This window comes from Mytilus edulis, chromosome 9 (assembly GCF_963676685.1).
Source record: "Mytilus edulis chromosome 9, xbMytEdul2.2, whole genome shotgun sequence".
Taxonomy (NCBI): domain Eukaryota; kingdom Metazoa; phylum Mollusca; class Bivalvia; order Mytilida; family Mytilidae; genus Mytilus; species Mytilus edulis.
In genome coordinates this window covers 70,507,013-70,532,442 of record NC_092352.1, presented here as the reverse complement: position 1 = coordinate 70,532,442, position 25,430 = coordinate 70,507,013, and the positions used below count along the sequence as shown (strand labels likewise).

The window sequence follows — 25,430 nt, the reverse complement described above, 5'->3', positions numbered from 1 at the left end:
AGCATTTCATTACAAGTAGTATCATGTCTCATCTAGAAAAAACATCATATATTATACGATCTTCAGCATGGCTTAAAAAAATAAGGTCTTGTGAAACACAATTAATATGTTTAATTCAAGAACTGGCACATACGAATAAAAGCAACACACAACATGACTTGATCATAATGGACTTCGCTAAAGCGTCTGACAAAGTCTCACATCGTCACCTCTTTTACAAGCTCAACGGTATGGTATCCAAAATAACACACTAAATTGGATGCAGGCATTTCTACATGACAGAACACAAACTGTCGTCATTAATGGCATTTCTTCCATCTCAGTACCCGTAACATCTGGTGTACCACAAGGAACAGTATTGGGCACAATACTGTTCCTCCTCTATATAAACGACCTACCTAAATATTTACAACACAGCAAGCTTAGACTCTTTGCGGATGACAGCATAATTTACAGGGAAATAAAAACACAAGATGATTGCCATCAATTACAACTTGATCTAGACTAAGCAGCACGATGGGAGTCAGATTGGCTCATGGAATTTCACCCTGATAAATGTACCAACCTTAATCTGTTGATATCTCACAAAAGAAAAATAACTACTGGCACATTTACATCATTCACAATCACATTATCGAACCAGTATTATCTGCAAAATATCTCGGCATTAGCTTACAATCTAATCTAAAGTGAAACAAACATATAGACAATATAGTATCTTTTTTAAAAGAAATTTAAAAGTTGCAAACACAGGAATAAAATCAAGAGCATACCAGGCTCTAGTAAGACTCAAACTAGAATATAGTTGTAGTGTCTGGGACCCGCATATGAAAGACCAACAAATAACATCAGAAAAGGTGCAGAGACGAGAAACTCGTTATGTACACAACAACAACGGTTACACGAGCAGTGTCACAAACAAGCTAAATCAGGTGAAATGGCAAACAGACAGTAGAACAAGACAAAACCATTCACAGACAAACAGACATATCCAATCTTCCAAGACACATACAAATGGTCATACTTCCCGCAGACAATTTTACAATGGGACTTGCTACCTCAAACTATTATTGACCTCTGTTGACAGCTTTAGAGATCAGCTAGAATCAGCTGTTCTCTCTAGCTTCAAATAAACAAATTCTAACCAAAACATGTACATAAAACGTATATTTTTAATCACAATCTGTATATTTAAACACCTAAATTGATATTAAATATTTTTATAAATTTTTTTAATTTTTGTCAATCCCGCATGCGCAACAACATGTTTTCTTCACTAATAAAGCCTTGTTGACACAAAGAAGAAGCAGTTACTTGAAAGCTAGTTCAATTCGACAATTTCTTCTCGCCTGCTGCACTTTTGCATTTGTTATCCCTAACATTCAATTGAATGGATTTGCGTATAAGCTTTGTGTTGAAATAAACGACGTCGCAGTGGGAGATCACGGACTGTTCTGTGGGTTGGAACACCCCTTTTCTTGCCGATCAATGGTTTTGAATAGGGACATATGGTCGGACACCCCCTTTCATCTTGGGTCGGAATCCCCTTTTGTAAATGGCTGAGTCGACCACTGTGTCGTCAGTGCACTCTATATTACAATTCCATCAAAATAGTACCAGTCTCGGAACAGGGTTAAAGTTCATGTTTCAAGCATGCCAGTCCCACCCATGTTCATTGGGAATAATTATCGACACAAAAAACCGTACATACTTAATGTTTCCCAAGATCTCTATTATAATAATTGCATAAAAGAAAACTTGGAACTCGTTTGTCATTTTGTTGAAAACATAGATAGCAAAGTTTTTAACTATTTGAGTACACCTATTCTTACATTTCAACTGAGTCTGGCGAACAGTCTAAAATATATTTCCGACATAGAGAAGTTTGTTGATAATTGTGTTTTTTGGGGATTTTTTTCTTCTTCTCTAATAGTTGTGATTTTTTTCTATTGAAACCAATAACGTAGACAAAAGTGTTTGTCCTATTCAGGAAAAATAAAATATTTCAAAATTATATCGAACGGCAAGTGAAATTTCATGAAGAATAGATAGATCAAAAACACCCGTCCGTTGTATTTCCTCATTCTCTTTAATACAAAATAAAAGAGAGAAAGTATGCTTTAGCATAAACATGCTAACATGCTCCATGTTTTTATATATATTAGACCGCTGGTTTGCACGTTTGAATGGTTTTCCACTAGTAATTTTTGGGGCCCTTTATAGCTTGCTGTTCGGTGTGAGCCAAGGCTCCGTGTTGAAGGCCGTACATTTGTACCTTGATCTATAATGGTTTACTTTTATAAATTGTTGCTTGGATGGAGAGTTGTAACATTGGCACTCATACCACGTCTTTCTATATATATACATCCATAATTGATTGCACCTTTCCTAACACAAAGTATTGCTGACTTTTTTCAGCAAGTGTCCCAATCTAGCTACTGCAACGACCATTGCGATATTTTGTGTGTCTCATGTTAAATTTATTTTTAAAATAATGTCAGTTCATTCTATCATACTTCGTACAATTACAGCATTTCAACCTGGATAACACTGTATACAATAATTAATGTTAACACATTGTTGCAAATATATTAGAAAAAAATCGTTGTTCAACAACAGAAAAACATCACTATCGTTACAGTGTTTTGGATCGACGGTTTTTTTTTACACTTTGAGAAAGCCCAAGATTTAAATGTTACCCGTAAGTGTAATTGTAATCCTAATCGTAGGTATATGACAGTTTTCGCAAATGTCTATTTAGAAATGACATCAATATGACTAATGGGCGGAACTGACCAAATTTCAATACGCTTAGCAAATAGTTTTTCTGCATCTATATCTGACATTGGAATTTCAACTGTATCTGACATGTGGTCTTCGACTTCTTTCTGTGTAATCGATTCCTGAAGTACAAAATAACAATAAAGCCGAAACATGGGAATTGAAAATTTTCCCAAAACAACTACTACAATTTGTTTATGATATTTGCAACTTTTATTAGATTTTATAAGATCCATCACATTAGCTGCTATCACAACTTAACTGAATTTATGATCAAAGCCATATTTTCCTAAAGGTCTCCCTTTGTACACCTCATTTTCTTTTCAAAGGGAGCTTCATACGACTGAAGGAGAACATACCACAGGAGCAGCATGAATTCAGGACTTGTATGACACCTTTATTCACAAATGACTTAAAGTAACCAACATAATCTGACCAATGACCAAAACCAATGTGGAAAGATTAATAAGGGTTCAATATGAAAACACTCATATATGATATTTGAGATTAATTTCCAGAATCACTCAATCGGAAACCAGGTTGATCATATGGTGACATTACACAGTTATTGACTTTTGATGAGGATACAATAATTTATCAACACGACATATATGATATTCATATAGGTAAACGATCGGGCGTGAAACTTATATCTATGTAGCATAATAATCTATTGCAATAAAAAATCATAATATCTAATAAAATTTGTAGATTTAGCTAACAAAGTCCTTATATTTGTATAAAGTAACATTCGTTTATAGTGGAACATTGTTTTAACGTTGAATAAGCTACAATTAAAAATTGCTTGCTGGTCACTCTCTGTGATTACCATTATATTACGCTGGTTCATTTCCCAATCAATCTGTCACCAAGGGAAGATATATAAATCGATTTTCGTTCATAGTCTTTTTCAAAAATGATGAACGGTTCTTTATATTGGTATGTAATCATTTTAAACGTTTCAAATTTATGAAATTATATTTGTACATCAATGTTTTTGATACACCAATAACAAAAACTGAAATATATTGAATTGATACATTTTGTAATTATTCAAAGTTATATCAGAAACCTAAACTTAATTATAAAATAATGAACCTGTTAAGGGGAGAGAATACTCGCATAACTTTTTCGAATTGGCACATAATACAACGAAATGTCACTCTTGCATACAAATGGCACATCAATATAATTAATTATCTGCGAAATCGTCCCCCACCTTCAATGATGATTCTAAATTATAAATATAACCAAAAGTTGTTAATCTATAGAAAGTTAAGACTAATGATAGCTACCCCAATGTAAACATATTTCTTTGCAATTTTTTAAAACTTCCTCAGAAAAATACTCGAGCCACTTGACTTTCATAGCTCAAAATTAACGTTTTTACACAATATTTGAATAAAGTAGTTGAAGATTATTCGCTTCTCAAAGTGTAAGACGCAATAAAAATCGTATGCTTGCACCATCCTACCGAAATACGGATTTAATTAAGTCCTGAACATTTCGACATTTCTTCGTATATTTTGAACAAAACCGGTTTTAACCAAATCACAAGTACGTGTTAAGATCCGACTAAATACCTATTTTCCTATATGGTCAGGTAAAGTTGCTAATCTATGGGAATGTTAAAGCATTTTATTATATACTTAATATGAAATACAAATAAATTGTATGTGAAATAGTGTCAACGGATTTCGGGCTGTATCAGCTATCCGTGATAATTGTATGTGTAATAGTGTCAACGGATATCAGGCTGTATCAGCTATCCGTGATAGTTGTATGTGTAATAGTGTCAACGGATATCGGGCTGTATCAGCTATCCGTGATAATTGTATGTGTAATAGTGTCAACGGATATCGGGCTGTATCAGCTATCCGTGATAATTGTATGTGTAATAGCGTCAACGGATATCGGGCTGTATCAGCTATCCGTGATAATTGTATGTGTAATAGTGGTAACGGCAATCGGGCTGTATCAGCTATCCGTGATAATTGTATGTGTAATAGTGTCAACGGATATCGTGCTGTATCAGCTATCCGTGATAATTGTATGTGTAGTAGTGTCAACGGATATCGTGCTGTATCAGCTATCCGTGATAATATCGATATCAGTCACAGTTGCAAAGGCTTTATCAAACCACTAATCTGTATGACGTCATGTCACATAAAGACTTCTACGTGCGGTTTATAATATCGTGCATATGATATGGCTTTTTCAATATCACACACCGTATCAACCCTCAAGCAATATAATCCCTCGAGAAGAACTCTGAGTTGTGTTGGTTTCATATGGATATGATATTGAAAAATCCATATGTGTCAACTGTTATCAAAAGTCAACAACGGTTTTATTATATTTTTTTAATCCATCTTTTGTTTCTATTATTTGCTCAAGAAAATAAACTGCCCCTTTTTTGCTAATATTTGTCTGATTTGGCTCATGACGTTATTTGTCTATGTTCAAGACGTTATTAGTCTATGTTCATGACGTTATTAGTCTATGTTCATGACGTTATAAGTCTATGTTCATGATGTTATTGACGTTGTCTGAGAAAAATACTATTGTTACACTTTAGCTGTTTCAAATCTTAAATTAATCTCGTGATTTTTCCCGCAGTAAATTTAACGTTTTATCAAAGAAGAGTCCCTTAATTTTTAGCCTATGAGGAAAGAGAATATTTATAGTCATATAAAAATATTTGAGTTCACCTAACACACGCACTTCTGGTTTTCTACTCATTTTTTTAACAATAATTTTAAATTTTTTATCGAACTTATTACTTGAATATCAAAATTATTCTTTTTTGTAGTTGTCTTTGGACAGTGAGCAATTTGTTTGAGTAGTACTTAATTAACCGCAGTGGGTTATTCCGAAAGAGTGAACAATAACTGATAAATTCAGAATTTTCAGATGATTCTAGGACCAAAATGACCGTTTAACGTCTAGAATGGATTAACTTATGTTTTTCACAATAAATGCGCTTATTATGTACAGAAGTAATTGCATTTTGGTACATATTCAATTGCATAATACATTTTATAACTCAATATATATACATACGGCAGTAGTTTTTGATATACGTTTTCGTAGTCCCTGCATTATAGGAGCAGCATGATAAAGAATAACAACACTTGCCATTACACCAAGCACACCAACTGTTATGGTATATATTTGTCCTAATAGAGATAGAAAAAACACAATTTTTGAATACTGGAAATAAGTATCAGTTTAAAGTTTTGCCTTTAATATCAATCTCTAAACGTTTTTTTTAACGTTCTGCATTGTGACGATTGAAAATGTAGTATTGATACTCGTTATTATTAGTTTAGCTGACTGCTTAGTGAGTACTATGGTTGCTTATTCTAACCGTATACTGTGGATTCATAAAGATTCGTTGGATACCAATTTTCGTGGATTTCGTGGGTACAGAGGAACCACGAATTTAGATGTTCATCGAATAACAAATTTTCTATAGGAATGGAAGCAAACTTTGCCAAAACCACGAAATTAAATATCAAAGAATATGCAAGTTTTCCTCAAACCACTAAAATGGGTATCCACGAAAATAAATGACTGTTAAGCACTTTTCATTTATTGTATGGTTTTCAATGTCACAAATGTGACAGAACTGTGGCATGCAACATATCTGAAGTCACAATTCAATAACTAGTTTATAAGGTTTTAATGTATAATGTACTACAAAATGTATCCTGATTTTTGAGGAAAACAATGTATTACCAGACAAAAAAAACACACCTCTTGTGGTTGAATTTACTGAATATTGTTACAGAAATAATCAGCTTTTTTTTTATAAAAATGTCATGAAACGAGAGAAAATATAGCACCACCTTTAATAAAATGAATACACAACTAACTGAATTTTATCTTTTCTACACCATTACAGTGTGCTTTGCTTTATGTAATGGAAAAGAGAATGAAAACGGAGAATCTATCAAAGAGACAACAACCTTAAGATCAAAACACAGCCCAAGCCCTCAATGGTTTTTCCACGCAGCGAATGAATCCCGCGCCCAAAGATATATACTAGTTCAGCGAAATGGACGCCATATATCTCCTTGTTGATATCATATCAACTAGGAGATATATACTTCATATACAGGCGCTGCTGGAATGTTGCTATCTAGAAAGGGAAAATTCACAATTGGAAGCTGAAATCATCGTATGTGTGGTAAAGTTGAGTTCTCAACAACTGATGTAAAAAAGATGTGACCCTCATTGTCAAATTATATTTGTAAGTCAAGATATGAGGCAGACTTAACTGTATCTGTTGCATCCTTTATTTCAGGTTTATTTTGTCCTTATTCGATGATGTTGTCTGTTTTATTTACAGTCGATTAATTGGTCTTAAATGCCATACGCCTTGTAATATGTTCTTGTTGTCACATGCGGCATCTTGATAAACATTGAATAAATGAAAACAACACGTTATATTAATTTCATGCATCCGAAGCGCTTTTCTGAATTTATCGTCATCAGGAACGCTCAAAACCAATTTTTGAAAGTGAAGGATTTATAAGAACCGAACCAATTGAAGAGCTAAATGACAAAAAATGACTAAATCAAATAGCCAAAATCAATCTAAAGCCAACGTTGCATGAGGGAGTTGAAACCCTAGTTTCTTTATAATTTCAAAATTTATAAACAGACAATTTAAGAAAGAATTGTCAAAAATCATGTCAGTACCGAAGTAATGACTACTGAGCTGATAATACCCTTAGGGACTGATAGTCCACCAGCAGAGGTATCGACCAAGTGATGTAAAAAACGAAAGCAACACGTTATATAAATTTCATGCGTCCGAAGCGCTTTCACGGATTGAACTTTATACAGCACAAACTTATTTCAGATAGACAGAAGTTGTTTTCTGAACAGGTCAATAAGTGATATAACATGCTACAGCAGCTATAATTAAATTAAACATAGATAACAGATTTTAACGTTTAGGCGCCAGACGCTCGTTTCGGTAACAAACGGAATCATTAGTGAAGCTTGAATAAAACAAACTTAATACAGTACGAAGTTGAAAAGCATTGCGAACCTAAAATTCCATCTATTGATGGCGTAGAAACTTTTTACTATAAACCGCGTATTATACAAATAAATGCATATTGATACATATTCAATAACTACATCAACTGATATATGCCCTATAACTATAATATATTAATTACCGTTTTGGTCTCCTTTTTTCCAATTATTTTTTACCTCGGTTGTATCTTTGTCTGTTAATGTATCAAGTTCAAAGAATTGTTTGAAATCTCCAATTTGCACTAAAATATCAATATTTTGAAATAAGCATTCAATATACTTTGTTATTACGATATCGTTTCTAAAATAAGAATTAAATACAAAATATCATATGGCTTTTTCAATATCGCAACCCTTATCAACCCGAGACACCAATATAATCCAAAGACCTATTATCTAGGAACTATATTGGTGGAGGGTTGTTACAGTGTGTGACATTGAAAAAGCCACACTATATTCACTTTCTTATATACATGTACCTCAAGTAGAGTGTAAGTGCGACTAATATCGATGACGTGAAGTCATATTGTTAAGGATTGTGATAAAGTCTTTGTAACTGATACTGATATCGGTATTTTCACGACTGGCTGATTAAAAACGATTTTCATGTAATTTCTACTAAGTATATAATGAAAAGATCTGAACAATCACAATGCAAACATTTGAGATTATTAGTCACAGAAAGTCGTTTTGAATGTCATCTTATAGCTAAAGCTATTTATTATTAATATAATCACACTATTATATGTATAAAACTCCTATGCTAATTTTTGTTTCGTCAATTGTTCAAAACAATATGTATTTCCTTGGATATTATCTCTTTTGGTTTTAATGCTTTTAAAGTTTTACTAATATGGCTTTAAAAAGGTCAGAGCGGATTTAACAGGGATTAACCTAAACACAGGTACTTTGCGCTTGGTTTGAATATACATGATATAATATATTTCGCTTTTATTTATATTTTTTATGTAGCATCTTATATTTTTCAAAGGTTCAATTTACAATTTGATCATTTAAATTAATTGGAGCATCATATGACACATGTATGACGCCATTGTTATTTTAGGCTTTAAGGACCTTAGTGTGATATCATACCTTTGCCAAACAATATTATATAAGCACTAACGCCTTCAGCTTTTTCAAAATGATAATATGGATGCGTAGATGGGGAACTGGATTGTCCTAAAAGCATACACTCTTGAAATGCCCGATAGTAGGTAAAGCCAACACAATAGATGCCATATGTTCTTAACCATAAACATATGTCTTCACATTCATATGCTTTCCTTGCCAACTTCATTATCAGTTTAATCTTGTTTGTTATCCTATAATTCCATATTTCAAAGAAAATAATCTTTTCTGAAAAACAAAAATATGAAAAGTTGAAATATTTTTAAACCGTATGGATTGAAATACGTAGTCTAACTTTCATTGTTGAATTTCACTTATCAGTTCTGTTTTTCATACTATGTAAAGTTTGAATGAGATAACTATACAATACTGTACACCTTATATGCATAACGTGTGTTAAAGTGCACAGTTTTTACAATGATTAAACATCAGATGATTATTTTATTGATTAAACAACACTGCGTTTTACCTTTATTCACTAGCTTCAATTGTCTGACCTATATTGTTTGGCTTACAATTTTTGGAGATTACAAATTATTACACAAAGTCAAAAAATGTATTTATTTAATTCACAATTCAAATTTTGGATGACATTTTCTTTAGATTTGTAAAATAGTGAAACAGTGAAAACTAGTTTTAAAAATTTCTTGAAATCAAATAGCCAAAAAATGACATGTTTTTTTATGATATTGTTTTTGTTAAAATGCTTAGTAATTTAATAAAAAAAGCTATCAAATACTTATAAATAAACTCATCAAAGATACCAGGATTGAAATTTTATATTTGCGCCAGACGCGCGTTTCGTCTACAAAAGACTCATCAGTGACGCTGGAATCTAAAAAAGTTAAAAAGGCCAAATAAAATACGAAGTTGAAGAGCATTGAAGACCAAAGATTTCTAAAAATTTTGCCAAAAACAGCTATGGTTATCTATTCCTGAGGTAGAAAAGCCTTAGTATTTCTAAAATTCAAAGTTTCTTTGGACAACATTTCGTTAATATAATAACCTAGAACTCTAAAAGCTACACTGTAACAACTGGAGACAATGTTTATATATGAAATATTGTAACAACACATCAAAGATGCCGGGTTTATAATTTTGTACATCAAATTTACGATCAGGCTCATCAGTGTTATAATACTTGACTTAAATAGTATGTAAAGTTATCACAACCTGAAATGTTCTCGCACATAAAGCCCTGTAGGGGTTCCCGGCATGATTTCATTGACCATTTCATTGTAAAAGCATATTTTGATTCTGCATACTCGCAATCGTTATCGTCTGCTATACCAGGAACGATGCCTTGTACTTCTTTGAGAAACTTGAGTCCTTTCCACGGCGTATTGGCTCTAAAAAGACGCATACTTACAAATCAATGGTATACGAATTAATGTCATTCAAACTAACAGTTCCAAACTACTTCGATCGAAATTTCAATTCTGTATTTTTTAAGTACTAATAAATTCATTATTTGATTGAAGAATGCGTTACATCTAGACGGAAAGTTAGATACATATCAAATATATTTTTGTTATATCGAAATATTCTACGTTTTACAATATTAATGATTTTCGCTCCTCTGTTTAAAAATATCAAGCTTTTCAAAAGATTTTTTATAAATTGATAGTATACATGATATACAGAATATGAGATATAATCAATCGAAAATTTGGCATGAAATGATTCTCTCTAGATTTTTCATACATTTAACATTGGCACCTTTTTTATTTCAAAATCTTTGAAAAAATAACAAGGATTTTATGATGATTTAAGAAATGTCTTTTAAACTGAATGTAATAGAAATATAAAAATTAAAGTAGGGGTTAAAGGGATTTTTTTTTATTGGCATAAGAGGCTTCCGAATATCTGACAAAATGACAAAAACGAGAGTAGCGAACATCTTTAAGCACCTTCGTCTAATGGGAAGGGTCAAACGAGTTTCAGTGCAGACAAATATTAACAGGAAAATGCTCTTCCATCACTTGTTATTACATGTTTCATTTTGATGATGACGTTATAATGAACGTGAAACTCAAAACTGATGATATGAGAAATTAAACACTGTGTTAAATAGTCAATCGAAACAATATGTTTTGTAGTTTTCAAATGAACCAAAAGACAAATATTTGTTCACTTTCAGAATTGTTACCTTATTTTGAATTGCATATGGGATTTTCCTAGAATTGTTGAATTTTTTTCCCCGATAGTTTACAAAACATGTGGCAACTACCAGAATAAAACACTCTAAATTTATGTTTTAATACCAAGCTCAGTAACACATGTATGGCACACCTTTTACTCTTTTTTTAAATTTATTTAGCGAAAACAGACAGTTGATTTGAGAATGTTTCAAGTATATGTAAAAATTACAAACAGGTCAATGAAACGTAAAATGTATCTACTCTTAAAAATTAATTCCAATCAAAGCACAAAAAAACAGAACACCGAGGAAAGGTCAATTATTAGTCTCAATTTGAATCAATCTTCATAAAGAAGATCAAACAGTACCGATGTTCTCAACTCGTAAATTAATTTGTATTATACATCCAGTGTCTAGTAATTTTTTTATTTTACTTATTGTTTGATATAACTAGATTACTCGAATGGTATGTGTTACTTGTACACAATTATGATTACAATAATGTGTTCCCAGCTATGTTCAATTCTCTCCATAAAAACAAAAATGTCAATTCAAATACAGGAAATCCAGCTGGATCAATCATGGTATTATTGTCATGGTCGCAATATCTCTTTGATTCATTCAAAACCACGTTTTCGTCATACTGAGTTATTTCCATGAAATCTTCAAAACAGAGAAATGCTTTTATGAACACGATGTATATTTACTCGCCAGTCTCTCAAAGTTACAGTTAAACATATTGAATTTTGTCATTATTGTACTATTATTTGTGCTTCGTCCTTAGGGAAGGTAAGATATTGTTGTTATTGTACTGTTAGTTGTACTTCATCATAAGTGAAGGGGAGATTTTGTTACTATTGTACTGTTTGTGTGCTCAATCATTACATTCATTAGTTAAGGTAAGATTTTGTTATTATTGTTCTGTTATTTGTGCTTCATCATAAGTGAAAGTAATATTTTGTTATTATTGTACTGTTTTGTTGGCTCCATCTCTAGTGCAGGTAAGATTTTATTATTATTGTACTGTTATTTGTGCTCTGTCATTAGTGAAATTAAGATTTTGCTGTGAGTGTTATAATGATTACGATATTTATGTCGATGATTTTGGCCTTAATGTTATACAGATATCGTCTTTCTACATAATGGAGAAAAAAATCTGTTTATTGGATAATAATAAATAAAGCTGGATATCATTTTATGTCTTAGAAAGGAGAATGTTGTGTTAAAAAAATCAAACGGATAATTGAAATATGCAATTTATTGTGCATACTGGTATCGAATTTTTGATTTTCCGTTTAGAGATCTGTTTGTCTATTTGTATTTTGAACGCAGTGTTGTATTTCTTCTAGTTATTATTTTCTATTGTCCGATTTTTATCAGATTATCGCCTTATTTATGGAAGTCCATCAAAATATTTAACTCAACTAGAAAAAAACCCAAAGGATATTGGGAATCCATCCATAACACATAATCAGTACATGCACAGAAACAAACCCACACAAAAAGGAAAAGATTAGCGCTTTTATTGCTGTTTTTCATCTCAAAGTAACAGCGAGGCCTTTAATACGGAGCAACAAAACTCTTACCTCACTGCAAGTCTAAGACGGCCCATAACACCAGCTTGAACGAAATTCTGTGCAAAAATAATTTGGATAGACTTTGTCAGATGAAACATTACCGAATCGGGCCCGGTAAAAAAATAACATACCGGAAAGTAGTACATATTTAAAACAAAATAGTTCGTACGCATAAGGATAAATCTTGAACTATGTAGCATATATTTTAGTAATTAATGTATCAGATGAAAGTTGAAGGACTGGTAATCCTTGTAAAACACACAATTTACTGATAATTTAGAATAATACAAAAAATGTATGAATGAATTCTAAAATTCTAAAGGCTGGATGTAATGTTTTATAAATAGATAAACAAGTCCTTTAGGATTAAATTATTAAGAAAAAAATATTAATTACCATCATACAGATGAAAAGAGCTCACTCGGTCACTGCAAATTACATACTGCTCCTTTTCGGAACAATTGTCTGCCTCCCATCCGAGCCTGTTGTTATTTCTTTCGTAAACATAGTAAACACACAGAAGAAATTCATTATCATACATAAAGTTCTCAACTGGAGCTTCCGTATAAAATCTCTCGCCTCTGGTTGTCTGGTTGTTTACCCTGTGTATCGTCCAAAAGTATAATTCGCTGAAGAAACATATTGAATTTTTAATTATAATATCCTTAATCATTTTCAAGCATTCTGTTGACAGATACAAATTATGATTTTTTATTAACTGTATTAAACGTTTTCAGGACCTTTGTTGCTATTTATTGACAGCAAAACTTTTATTAAAGTCATTATTTATGCTGGGTGAATGAAAAATAAGTGACAGTTTCTGTTAAATGTATATAATTCTTGCTTCATCTAGGTTGAAAACTCGAAATATTGATTCTCAATTATTGCCAAAGATAATATATTGACCTCAAAACGTGTGAAAGCATTCTATTATCACGGCGTTTTCTTTTGCTTGATCATATTCAGGAACAGAAAATAAATATGAACACGACTTGTACATGACCGACACATCCAGATAAAATCCTAAATTGGTATATACTTTTAAAACTTTTAAATTTGAAGCTGGACAGATGAACAGACGGACACACACACTGAACAATAAGATATCCCCTTGCGATCATTAATATGTTTGTCATAACAATAAAAGCCCCGTCTTTCAGGATCATAAAATGACATTAAATAACACATAAAAACTCGTCCTAAAACCTATTTATCTTCATAATTATAACAAGAAGTAAAAAACAATAACTGACATAATAGTTAAGGGGATTGATTTTATATTAGGAGATGTTTTTCAAACTTGATTTTGATTTTAGTAGTTTTCAGAATTCATCTTTTAAGAGATATACATAAATGGGTCAAGTGAAATGACCACGTTATCATCGGTGCATTTGATTATCGGTAAGTAAATGAAATTATTCCCTTTAAAGGTTGTCAACAAAATCATCCATAATTAATTAAGATTTAATTGTAACCTTTAACGTATTGTTTTAGAAACATATGAAGGTAAGTCACATAAATATGCATTTCTTTGTTTTGGTCTGACCTGGTAAGCGCATGTCGTCTATAGGTTATGTCTATCAGAAAGGCATTTTAGGAATTCTAGCTAAATTAATAGTGTTCCTCATTTACTTCTAAGTGGTAGTGGTAATGAAGTAAATACAAATCTTGAGTGAGCGAGTTGGATTGTAGAACAAAATACCTCCCGAACTAGAAGAGAACAAGATGCCAAGATCACCTATGCTAATGATAGATAAAATATAAAATACATGCTGCTGTTTTTTTCACAAAATAATTTGAATGTTGAATTTCACGAATGCTCTGTACAAACAAAAACTTTCCATTTTGCTTTCTGTTGATATCATGTGATATAGTTCGCAAAAGATCAGAAACAGTAACTTCCATGTTTTTCAGATTGCATTTAATAGATATCATAATTATCTGCAGGATTTTACATTGAAAAGTTTGAATTGGATGAATCGTATGAAGGGTCGTTTTCCAACTATATTCCTTAAATGTGTGAAATTATGAAGTGTACAATGTACTGAAGTATGGTATGTCAAGTTAAAAAAGTCCATTTGAAATCGGATGCTTGTACACATGTACATTGTAGGTGACTTTGTATTCTTAAACAGGTTGATTTGAAATAAGATATATATATATATATATATGTATATTGTATAAAAATATATATATCGGATGCTACATGTAGTTAAAAAAAAATCAGTGTACAAAATCTACATGAACACATCTGTTCTATCAATTTAGGACGACATGTGATACATGTATAAAACATATTATAAATTGTTAAAATGAATTTAGTTTGATAATGGGTGTACACGTACTAACTACAAAACCTAATGTTTCATGTATAATAATATCTTTTTCTAGTTTTATGTTATATGGATGTATTAAGAGTAATGTATAGTTAACATCATTAACATATACATAAATGTTTTAAAATATCTTTCAGATCTACATCTTTCTCTTTAAATAATTAAAACAGACAGCCTTCAGAATAAGCTGAAATGTTATACTTCATCAATAATATCTTAGCTTAAGGGGGCTCGCGGGTCTAAATCAAATTTATAGGATTTCGCTATATTTTTCTATAAATGAGCTTTATCTTATACTTAATAGAAAAATGAAATAAAAAAAATGGGGTCACTGTTCATTTACGCTCACAATCTGCCTTCGAAAGAAGCATACATTTTTGTTAAGGTCTTTTTTTCTGTTGAACTAATAGGAGAAATAGCGGTAATATCGAAATAAAAAAAGAACTAAATTACAGAAATCGCTTACAATTATTTAGTTTATGTACAGCTTATTCGAAAACAACAATAAAAACTATAGGTCACCGATGAGTTAAAAAAGATATTTAAATTTTAATGCCAAAAAATGGCATTTTTGCATCAAAGGGAGATAATTTGGAGCTTTTTCAATGATATCCACATTTTAAAAGTCACCTGGGGCCAACACGAATTGATTTTTTGGAATGATTTTTGTACCATATGATAAAGTAACAACTACTTAAGGTAATAAATAAAATTTGTAATGAAAAATAAATGTTTACTTTTTTTCTGAAAATCTTATACCCGTGAGCCTCCTTAAGGCATTCATACATTTGTGTGGGCAAATATGTATTTATTAAAAAATAGGATTTAAAACTTCTTCAACACTAAGGATCGTAACTCCCATCGTCAGGCTGGCATACTGACTAACAACTGAAATTCAACTGACAAATCTTAGCAATTTTTTCTCGTTTGGTTTCGTCTAAAAAAGACTGACCAAGTTAAACTGAACGCCAGAAAAATCCATATGTTTTATTGTGACATGTGTTAACAGGTTTTAAAAGCCTGTAGTCACCATCGGTCGAAACGGCAGAAAATTTAACAGCCCAGTAGTCAGCATCTGTTGGCACGAATTTACTTGATACTATCATATGTATAAAGTAACTGTCTACTTTCACAAACTATTGGATTTTCTGCCGCAGAAATATATTACCTTTGCTGTATTTGGTAATTTTTTTTCGAAATTTTAGGTCTTAAATTCTCTTTAACTTTGTACTTTATTAGGCCAATTTAACTTTTTTTTAATCGAGCGACGTTGATGAGTCTATTGTAGACGAAACCTGCTTCTGACATTCAAAATTATAATCCTGGTATCTGTAATGAGTTTTTCAGACGGTTAGTACTTGATCAGACCAAAACGACCTTAAAGACTATAATCTGAGTACTAGTATTGGAGCATGACATGACATAATACTTCTGTACTATATGCTATAATGTCTTTGAATGAAATAATAAATACTTTAAAGGTGCAACCTTATATATTTACATTGGATACTAGGTTGACAATATAGTAAAACCAGTAATGTTTATTTTAACATCATACCTAACATCCAGTGAAGCCGAGATTTGTTTTAAATAAAGCAAACGTTCTGTTTCAAGTGTTAAGAAATCTGACATTACGTATATCAATCGTCTGTTTGCCTCTACACAGTAATCAAAACCATCAAGCCATGTCATATTAGTCGTCACAAATTCTGTTACTTCTACAAAAAAAAAAACCAAATTAGGGGTGAATGAAAACAAAATATGCCTAATTCTTCATTGTTCTTTATGAGTAACAATATTGAATTTATAAAAGCGTTGTCAATATCTACAACACACTTGCACATTACTTCTTTGTGACTTAAGGTGGTACCTAACACTACAGGGAGATAACTCTGTAAAATCAGCTAAACGTTTTAATTACATTGTGTTGTTAAAGGGATATTAAGCTTCGAAATGATCAAAATGAGTGTTTGTCAAACTGCTATATAACCAGTGTAATTTTTCTGATAAAACAGTTGGTTCCAAATTTGTTTTTTATATTTTTGTCAAAGGGTCAAAGTAAATACATTGTCAACATTTTAAGAAAATTAAACGAGCCAAATTAATTTTAGTTAGTGTTAGGTACCACCTTAATGTGACCACTTTTTCAAAATAGTTATTTCGATTTAACATTCTCTTTCAAAAAATTAACCTGAAAAGATTTCTAAATGACTAAAGTTAGACATTTAAGATCTAGTTAAACATGAAATGACAAAAACTAAAAGAAAATGCTTGCTTTCCAAATGTTGTATTTACCTTAAAATGATCAATTGATTTCGTTCGTTATAGAGGACAAGTTTTAGTGATGATCTTTGTAATAGAAATCTAAACCCTGGTGCAGTGTTGAATATTCAAATGTTTTTGGAACAAGACGAAAGATTTGCATCAAAATAAAACATACCCATTTCTTCAGGTGACATTAAAAATGAATGATCAAATTATTGATGTTCATTTCAATAGATGGAATAAAATACACACGAGGAATGACTGAAGATTATAATGATCTTTAAATTATTTTGTATGTGTTTTAGATATATACCTATTTTTTTTGTGTTTTTCAAACGAAAAAAAAAACGAAACAAAACAAAAGAAATAGTAATAGCACAAACCAAAAAAACTGAAAACTGAAAAAGGACAACAACATAGAAACCATGCAACACTTATTTTTAAGCTGTAGTACATCAAAGTTAATTTTAAACAAGCTTAAAAAAACCCACTTAATATTCAATCATTCATAGGAAAAAATAATCCTTTTCTTGAAAAGGACAAGCTTAGTTTTAGGAATAAACACAGGAATATTCAAACAGGACAATTTTCTAAACAATGCTATAACATATTCTAAATGGACTCTATGGAAATTAAGAATTCATTACAGTACAACAAAAAACATATAGCACCACATGATATCTATAACATTATTAATCTGACATTTGCTCTTGAATTTAAAAGACCTTGACATCATCGATAAGAAAAAAATAAAGGCAGTGATAATGAGAATTTAGACAAAATAATATGATCCTAACTTTAGACGAAGTTATATTTCTTATGGTTTATTGTGGGTGTAATTTCAATTAATTTCGATGTTGAAGTTCAGGTATAGAGTTAGGTGTTTCTAATATCATGTGGATATATTTTTGAAAGTAATTGTAAATTCCAGGTTAAAAGTAGACTACATTTTTACCCGTCTATTAACCCTCAATAGATGGCCCCGTTTTGTAAACAGGGATCCTTAGCCTTCTACCTGGATGACTAAGGTAATTGTATACAGGCAATATTTAGGAATAAAACGTTTATATGTAAAAAAAAAATAGACTTCCCTAAACATCCCTCCCAATAAAAAATTTAAAAAATGCAAAAAACAACAACATCAGAAACCAACACAAAAAGAAAGTCCATTGATATCGGCTGATTAAAATTGATATCTAATTTTAATGAAAATATAGTTTTCTTCAAAATATCAAAATATTACTACCTGTGCAAAAGATTCATTTTTTTTTATTCTTTAGAAACCAATTGATGCTTTTATCAGCAAACCGAAAGTCTGTAAAAAATAATCTCAACGCTGAAGTTTTGATAGTGTACGCAATGGATGAAGACAACCATATATCATTATGATCGGTGGAAGTTTGCACGGTTTTTGTTGTGCTTGTTAATAATTACCCTAAACAATATTTTTTGAGGAAAATAGGGTTAAACACTGACTATATGTTCACTTGAAAAGCAACCGAGTATTTCCGTTTTGTTTGTTGAATGCTTGTCTAGTATTGATTAAACGACAAGCACGACAACATAACACATGTGTTTGCATATAGAATAAAACTAAATAAATTTTGCGTATACTTATTTTATTACCCCGTAAATATTCATGGCAACAAAAACACCAGTTGAGAAAAGTGTTTAATTTTATGCCTTGGTCGTGAATCATACTGTCGACATCTGTCTAGTGATTTCATATTATATCCATATTAAGTAAATGATTTCAATCAGTTGTAAAACAAAGGGTAACCTTCCGATAAAACCATGATATAAAGAGCAAGTAAACACGAGTACAATAACAATATCCTATTACATGCTCTATTCGTAATGTTATCATTACTCAGATATAACCTTACCTCCTTGCACTGCTTTCACAAATATAATCGACAAAGGAATAACACATATCTGCAGAAAAAGGTATGCAAATTAAAACAACAGTATTATGAAATTATTATGCTAATTTAAAAAGTCAGTAAAACTAGCGCAATGATTGGGGAATTTTTGCATGAGGATTATAGATTATTACTATAAAATAAATAAGTTATAATTACCCTTTTGACACACCTTGTCAATGCATTGTAAATAATGAAAATACTTGAATTCTGTCTTTTGTCAGAAGGTTATCTGCAAATTATATAATCTGTAATTTTCTTGAAATTTCAAGATTCAAAACGACATCGAATGCTTATTTATATGGAAATATTTGAACGAAACTCACCAAAACAGACGTCTGATATACGATAATCACTGCTAACTCTTTTATTTTATTTTATCATAACATCATCTTCAAAGTCTTAAAATAAAATGTTAAGTCTGCATCATTTATTGTCAGTCTTTTACGAGCTGTTCGTCCGTTTCAGTTCACAATTGGTTTACCAATGAATGAGACAGCGACTAACTCCAAGGACAAAACTAGTCTTATATTTGATGTGTTTCCCTCAGTTTTAGTTTGTTACTCAGATTTGTTTTTTTCTGAATAGATTTATGAATTTCGAACAGCGATATACTACTGTTGCCTTTATTTAGGGATGTTCGCTACTCTTGTTTTGACAGATATTCGGAATCCTCTAGTTTTATCCATGTAAGGCAATTAAAAATATTGCCCACAAACCCCTACATGCCCTAATTTTCTTTTTGTAACTTTATTACACATAGTTTAAAAAGCCGTTTTTGAAAATCTTATAAAATCCTTTTTATTTTGTCATAGTTTTTGAAAGAAAAAAGGTGCCAATGTTAAATGTATGAACAATCTAGAGAAAATCATTTCCTGCCAAATTTTCAGTTGCTTATATTTCAAAAATAAGGATACGGACCTATTACTTTTTTTTTGCTTTTCAAGTTCAGTTATTTATATACTATCAATTTATAACAGTCTTTTAAAAAGCTTGTTATTTTGAAACAGAGGAGCAAACATCCTTAAAGACAGCTAAATTGCAACATTTAGTCTTCAACAAAAGACTTGCGTATTTACGATATGTCAAACTCTACATCGTATTAAGTCTGTAAATGATGAGTAGGTTCATCAAACATGATCAAATATCTGCTATCATCAACTTATTCTAAAAATACCGTTAACATAAGAACATTAATCAAGACTACTGATTACGAGCCTCCTTGTCTTGGTACAGACCAATGAAAACGGCTGATAGTTAGGAATAAACGATTAAAAAAAGGATAAAAGATTATTTTGATCATAACTTCATCTTAAAAGTCGATGTTCTATATCTATTGACAATTTATCAGTTAAGATGAGAATAAAACCTGTGGTAAAGACCTGATCTCCAAAACGATAAATAAAATTGAGAAAGGAAATGGGGAATGTTTCAAAGCGACAACAACCCGACCATAGAGCAGACAACAGCCAAAGGCCACCAATGGGTCTTCAATGTAGCGAGAATTCCCGCACCCGTAGGTGTCCTTCAACTGGCCCCTAAAAAATATGTATACTAGTACAGTGATAATGGACGTCATACTAAACTCCGAATTATACACAAGAAACTAAAATAAAAAATCATACAAGACTAACAAAGGCCAGAGGCTCCTGACTTGGGACAGGCGCAAAATTGCGGCGGGGTTAAACATGTTTATGAGATCTCAACCCTCCCCCTATACCTCTAGCCAATGTAGATAAGTAAACGCATAACAATACGCACATTAAAATTCAGTTCAAGAGAAGTCCGAGTCCGATGTCAAAAGATGTAACAAAAGAAAATAAATAAAATGAATACAATACATAAATAACAACTACTAGCAGTTAACTGACATGCCAGCTCCAGACCTCAATTAAACTGATTGAAAGATTATGTCTATATATAGATACTATGTAAGGGCGTCTGACTGTGAATGAATACCATACATGCGAATCAACACTCACAGTATTTGACCAAAAAACGTTCGGAATTTTGGGTCTTCAATGCTCTTAAACTTTTACTGGGCTTTTTAACTTTTTTATTCTAGCGTCAGTCTTTTGTAGACGAAAGTAAAATAACTAAAATACCAAACTCGGAGGAAAATTCTAAACGGAAAGTCCCTAAGCAACTGGCAAAATCAAAAGCTCAAACACATCAAACGAATGAATAACAACTGTCATATTCCTGACTTGATAAAGGCATTTTCTTTTGTAGAAATTGGTGGATTAAACGGTTTTATAGCTAGCTAAACCTCTCTTTTATATTACAGACGCAGTGGGCAAAACAAACAGACATAATAAGTAAAAATGTCAAACATAAGGGTACGCACGTCTGAATCAAAACAGATGAAAGGCCAAATCAAGTACAAAGTTAAAGAAAACTAAAAACCCAAAATACCGAAATGTGATAAAATGCCAAATACGGATACGGTCATGTATGACATGGTGTAGACAACCCAAAGTGTTACGAATAATTCAGTCGAAAAAATATCAATTATAATTCGTGTCAAAACAGTGTGGGTTACTAGGCTAGTGATACCTTCAATTTGAATACGCGTCGCCAGGTAAACTGAATTTGCGACAGTAAAACTACCGATGGACGTCCGGATAGCTTCAAATATACATTTAATGCATTTATCTCTATTATAATGCAAAATAAACAAATCATTAAATTTGAGTTATTATTTCGGTATTATTTTTTCAATAAACGAAATTCCGCGATATGATGTTAGCTTCTTTTGCTCCTTAACTATTAGACGACATACTTCAGTCATCAAACGTAAACCCTTAGCGTTTTCTGACTTCTTGTCCGCTTCAGACTGCAATCAAATTTGATAAAAAGAAGATTTCGAGGTGCAAAATGTTAGTTTTTCAAAATGTTGGCTTCCTTAGTTACAGACAGGGAGATAGAGAATTTTACGCTTATTGCCATCAATTCAAAACCATTGATACACAAAAATTGCATTAGAATTTGCATGCGACTTGAAATTACTTCTTAAACTCATTATTGTGTGTAGTTTTAATGTTGCACTTGATTAAAATCATTTTAACATGTTTAAAGTTATGGAAGTTGTTATATCCTTGTCAAACTAATTATAAAGCCTAAGTCATATAAGTTTATTGTTTTTCACTCAACATAATATTGTATTCAATTTATGAAATGTATTTGTTTGCCAAAGTAGTCCACAAATCATCTAAAAAAACAAATTTGATAGCATTTAACATTTTTAAAACCAACATTTTCTCAATTGTTCTCAATTTTCTGTGCGCTCATGTTCTTTTTAATATTACCCTTTTTACCTTGGTTTTCAAGTTTTGAATTGTTTATGTTAGACCAAAATAAATGCCTTAATCTTGTATTGGTTTGTATGTCCAATGTATGTCTTCGATTTTATCATAACTGATAAGAGAAAAACCCAAATTTTAACAGTTTATAGTTCGTTCATTTCATTTTTATTAATCTTTTTTTGAATAACAAAAAGAGTTATTTTACAATTTGCTATTATCAATATTTATTCAACCTTATAGAATATAAATACTAAATATGTGTTTGAATTAATTTTTTTTTAATTATTAACAATATATTATACTGATATTTTCTTTGTAGTTAGATTTTTGATAACTTCTAACGTCTGTGAAAAGCAAAAACAAAATTCAATTCAAATACTAGTAAAATAAAACGACTCGATTTGCAATTGCAAACATTAGCTGATGTCGATATGTTACTTTTGAACATTCATATATTTTGATTTATTTTAACACTGATTGCGTATATAAGCATGCCGGGTCATATTCATCTATAGGTTCATTAATCAAAAAAAGTTACGATAGGAACAATGTTCATATTTTGACACTTTTGCTATGTCCATGGCGATAGCATGAAATTTCAAAGATGGATAGCACATCTGTATATGCCAAGTAACATAACTATAAAGTTTCATCATTTTAGAGTAATTTCCGACTTTTACATTTTTTTACGTTTCTATGGTAACCGTGGCATCTTGAAAATTTCCAAGTCTTGTACATGACTTGACTTGGTGGCAAAAAAGCTGGTTTGTTCATCTCCAAGAACTATAGCGCGGCAAAACAGCGTGGTAATAAAATGACAAAAGAGTCGTTTAATAGCAATTTGCCACTTGACTCTGTTTGAGGTGATATAATAATGAATAATTCACAAATATTAACATACCCAACTGATCATTATTTCTAACTTGTCGTATGTCTTCATCGTTTGAACAGCTCACAATTGTGATCCTTTAAAAGTTACATTTAAAATTTCGCAGTTGCCTGAAAAAAACCCTCTCTTTTTTCAGATTCAAAATTCGTCCATCAAATATCGGACTGTTTATACAGTTTTAAAATATCAAGAATTATCAATGTTTTTTTCCTGAAAATAGGCTTCAAAGGGTTCTATACTTCATATTTGTTAAAAAAAAATGTAAGCCTTTATATGTCTTTGATATAAGCTACCTACTAACAAGTTTTAGCATGTGCTTTTACATCAAAGATATTGTATCATATATTTAGGTTTAATGTGATAATAAATTATTCAAAACAGCAAATGTTTTGCTGAGAATAACTCATCCAATAAGAGTAAAGAATATAGAATAATCTTTTTCATTTCTGCTGTAACTTTATACAATTATCTTGTGTCTTAGTTTTCAATATGAAAAACAATATTTTAAAATTGAAAGAGTTGGAGAAATATCAATGGTATAATGGTATAATCAATTGAAAAAAATAATAATTCCTTATATATTTAATTATATTATTTTATTCCAGTTACTTTACGAACTGATATTACAGACATAGTCTTTGAAGCAAATTAAAAATTGTTCATATATTGCAGATAAGTCATATAAGTTGCATATTATAAAATATCAATTATATGGTCATTTTTATAAATTTCCTGTTTACAAAACTTTGAATTTTTCCAAAAGCTAAGAATTTTCTTATCTCAGGAATTTTGGAATTTTTGGTCCTCAATGCTCTTCAACTTTGTACTTGTTTGGTTTTTTTAACTATTTTGATATGGGTGTCATTGATGAGTCTTATGTAGACGAAAAGCGCGTCTGGTGTATTAAATTATAATCCTGGTACCTTTGGTAATTATAGACATCGGCGTCTTTTTCAGTTTATAAATCGAGACACGATTAAGCTATTAGATTCATTTCTTCAGGCAAGTTTTATCATAAATAGCAATTCTTGTTATGTCCGTTTTGGGGTTAGAGCGTTTCTTATTAAAGTAAACCCGAAAAATCGCGTCAGACGTATCAAATGGTTATTAAAATGATTTATTGTATTGCAAAAACAGTTTCATGTGTGTTTTTCTTTTAGCTCAATCACCTGAAATAAATTAAAGGAATAGATAAGATATACATATATACATCAGCTTTTTGCTTGACAATGTTTTCAATTATATTAAATAAGATGAATTTGAATATTATATACATGTATATCATGTATATATTATAACATTATTCAAGTACATATATTTGAAGTTTAATATAATTTTTTAGAGGATTTCACATTCAGGACTTCATATACATTTGTAGAGATTAAAACCCTTCTGGCATATCTGGAGTACATGGTCTCATTCTTTTTTAGTTTGTGTTATCTGTGTTTTAAATAATAAAAAAAATTTAAGCGGACAATAATAATGTTTAACAGTTCAATTGTTATGCATCCTTATTCTGATTATGTATGTACTGATGTTTTGTCTAGTATACTGGATTTAAGATTACACATACTTTATCTTATATGGTACTTTATCTAAATAAAGATAAACATGTAAAAAATGTTCTTTAAGAGATACCGGTACTCACTTTTTATTTTTCATATCCATGCAGTAGGTTAACTTCAAAATCAAGTAGATCCATTTCTCTAATTATAGGCTCCCTACATGCTAGTCTGTCATTTGATGTATCTTTTATCTGTTTAAAAGAAATAACAGATTATAACATGTAAAAGGTGAACAATTATTCATTGAATTGAATTTGGAAAATTGTATTTAAAATCAAATTAGTTATTTTCTTATCTTAAGAACCCATGGAAAATATATAATGATCTGTTTAATAGCATCTTACTACATTAAAACATAGAAAACTTATTCAACCTTTCAAAGTTGTCTTTTTTGTATAATTAATTCTTTTGTTAAATGGACAGGTTAATATATAAAATGATCTAAATTAACACTTTAGTGCAGAAAG

At 30.9% G+C, this 25,430-nt stretch overlaps 1 protein-coding gene across 1 annotated transcript; it reads right to left on the bottom strand.

The window, feature by feature from the left end:
- Positions 1–1,883: 1,883 nt before the first annotated feature.
- On the bottom strand, positions 1,884–25,159 carry LOC139488937 (uncharacterized). Its single transcript, XM_071274920.1, has 11 exons — positions 25,047–25,159; positions 23,411–23,508; positions 19,169–19,217; positions 16,576–16,735; positions 13,078–13,310; positions 11,602–11,767; positions 10,138–10,313; positions 8,929–9,192; positions 7,977–8,075; positions 5,845–5,960; positions 1,884–2,903 (listed from the first exon to the last, which is right to left on the bottom strand). Exons 2-11 carry the CDS (start codon positions 23,447–23,449, stop codon positions 2,754–2,756), a joined length of 1,452 nt encoding a protein of 483 aa, XP_071131021.1. The 5' UTR covers positions 23,450–23,508; positions 25,047–25,159; the 3' UTR covers positions 1,884–2,753.
- Between the last annotated feature and the right edge of the window lie 271 nt (positions 25,160–25,430).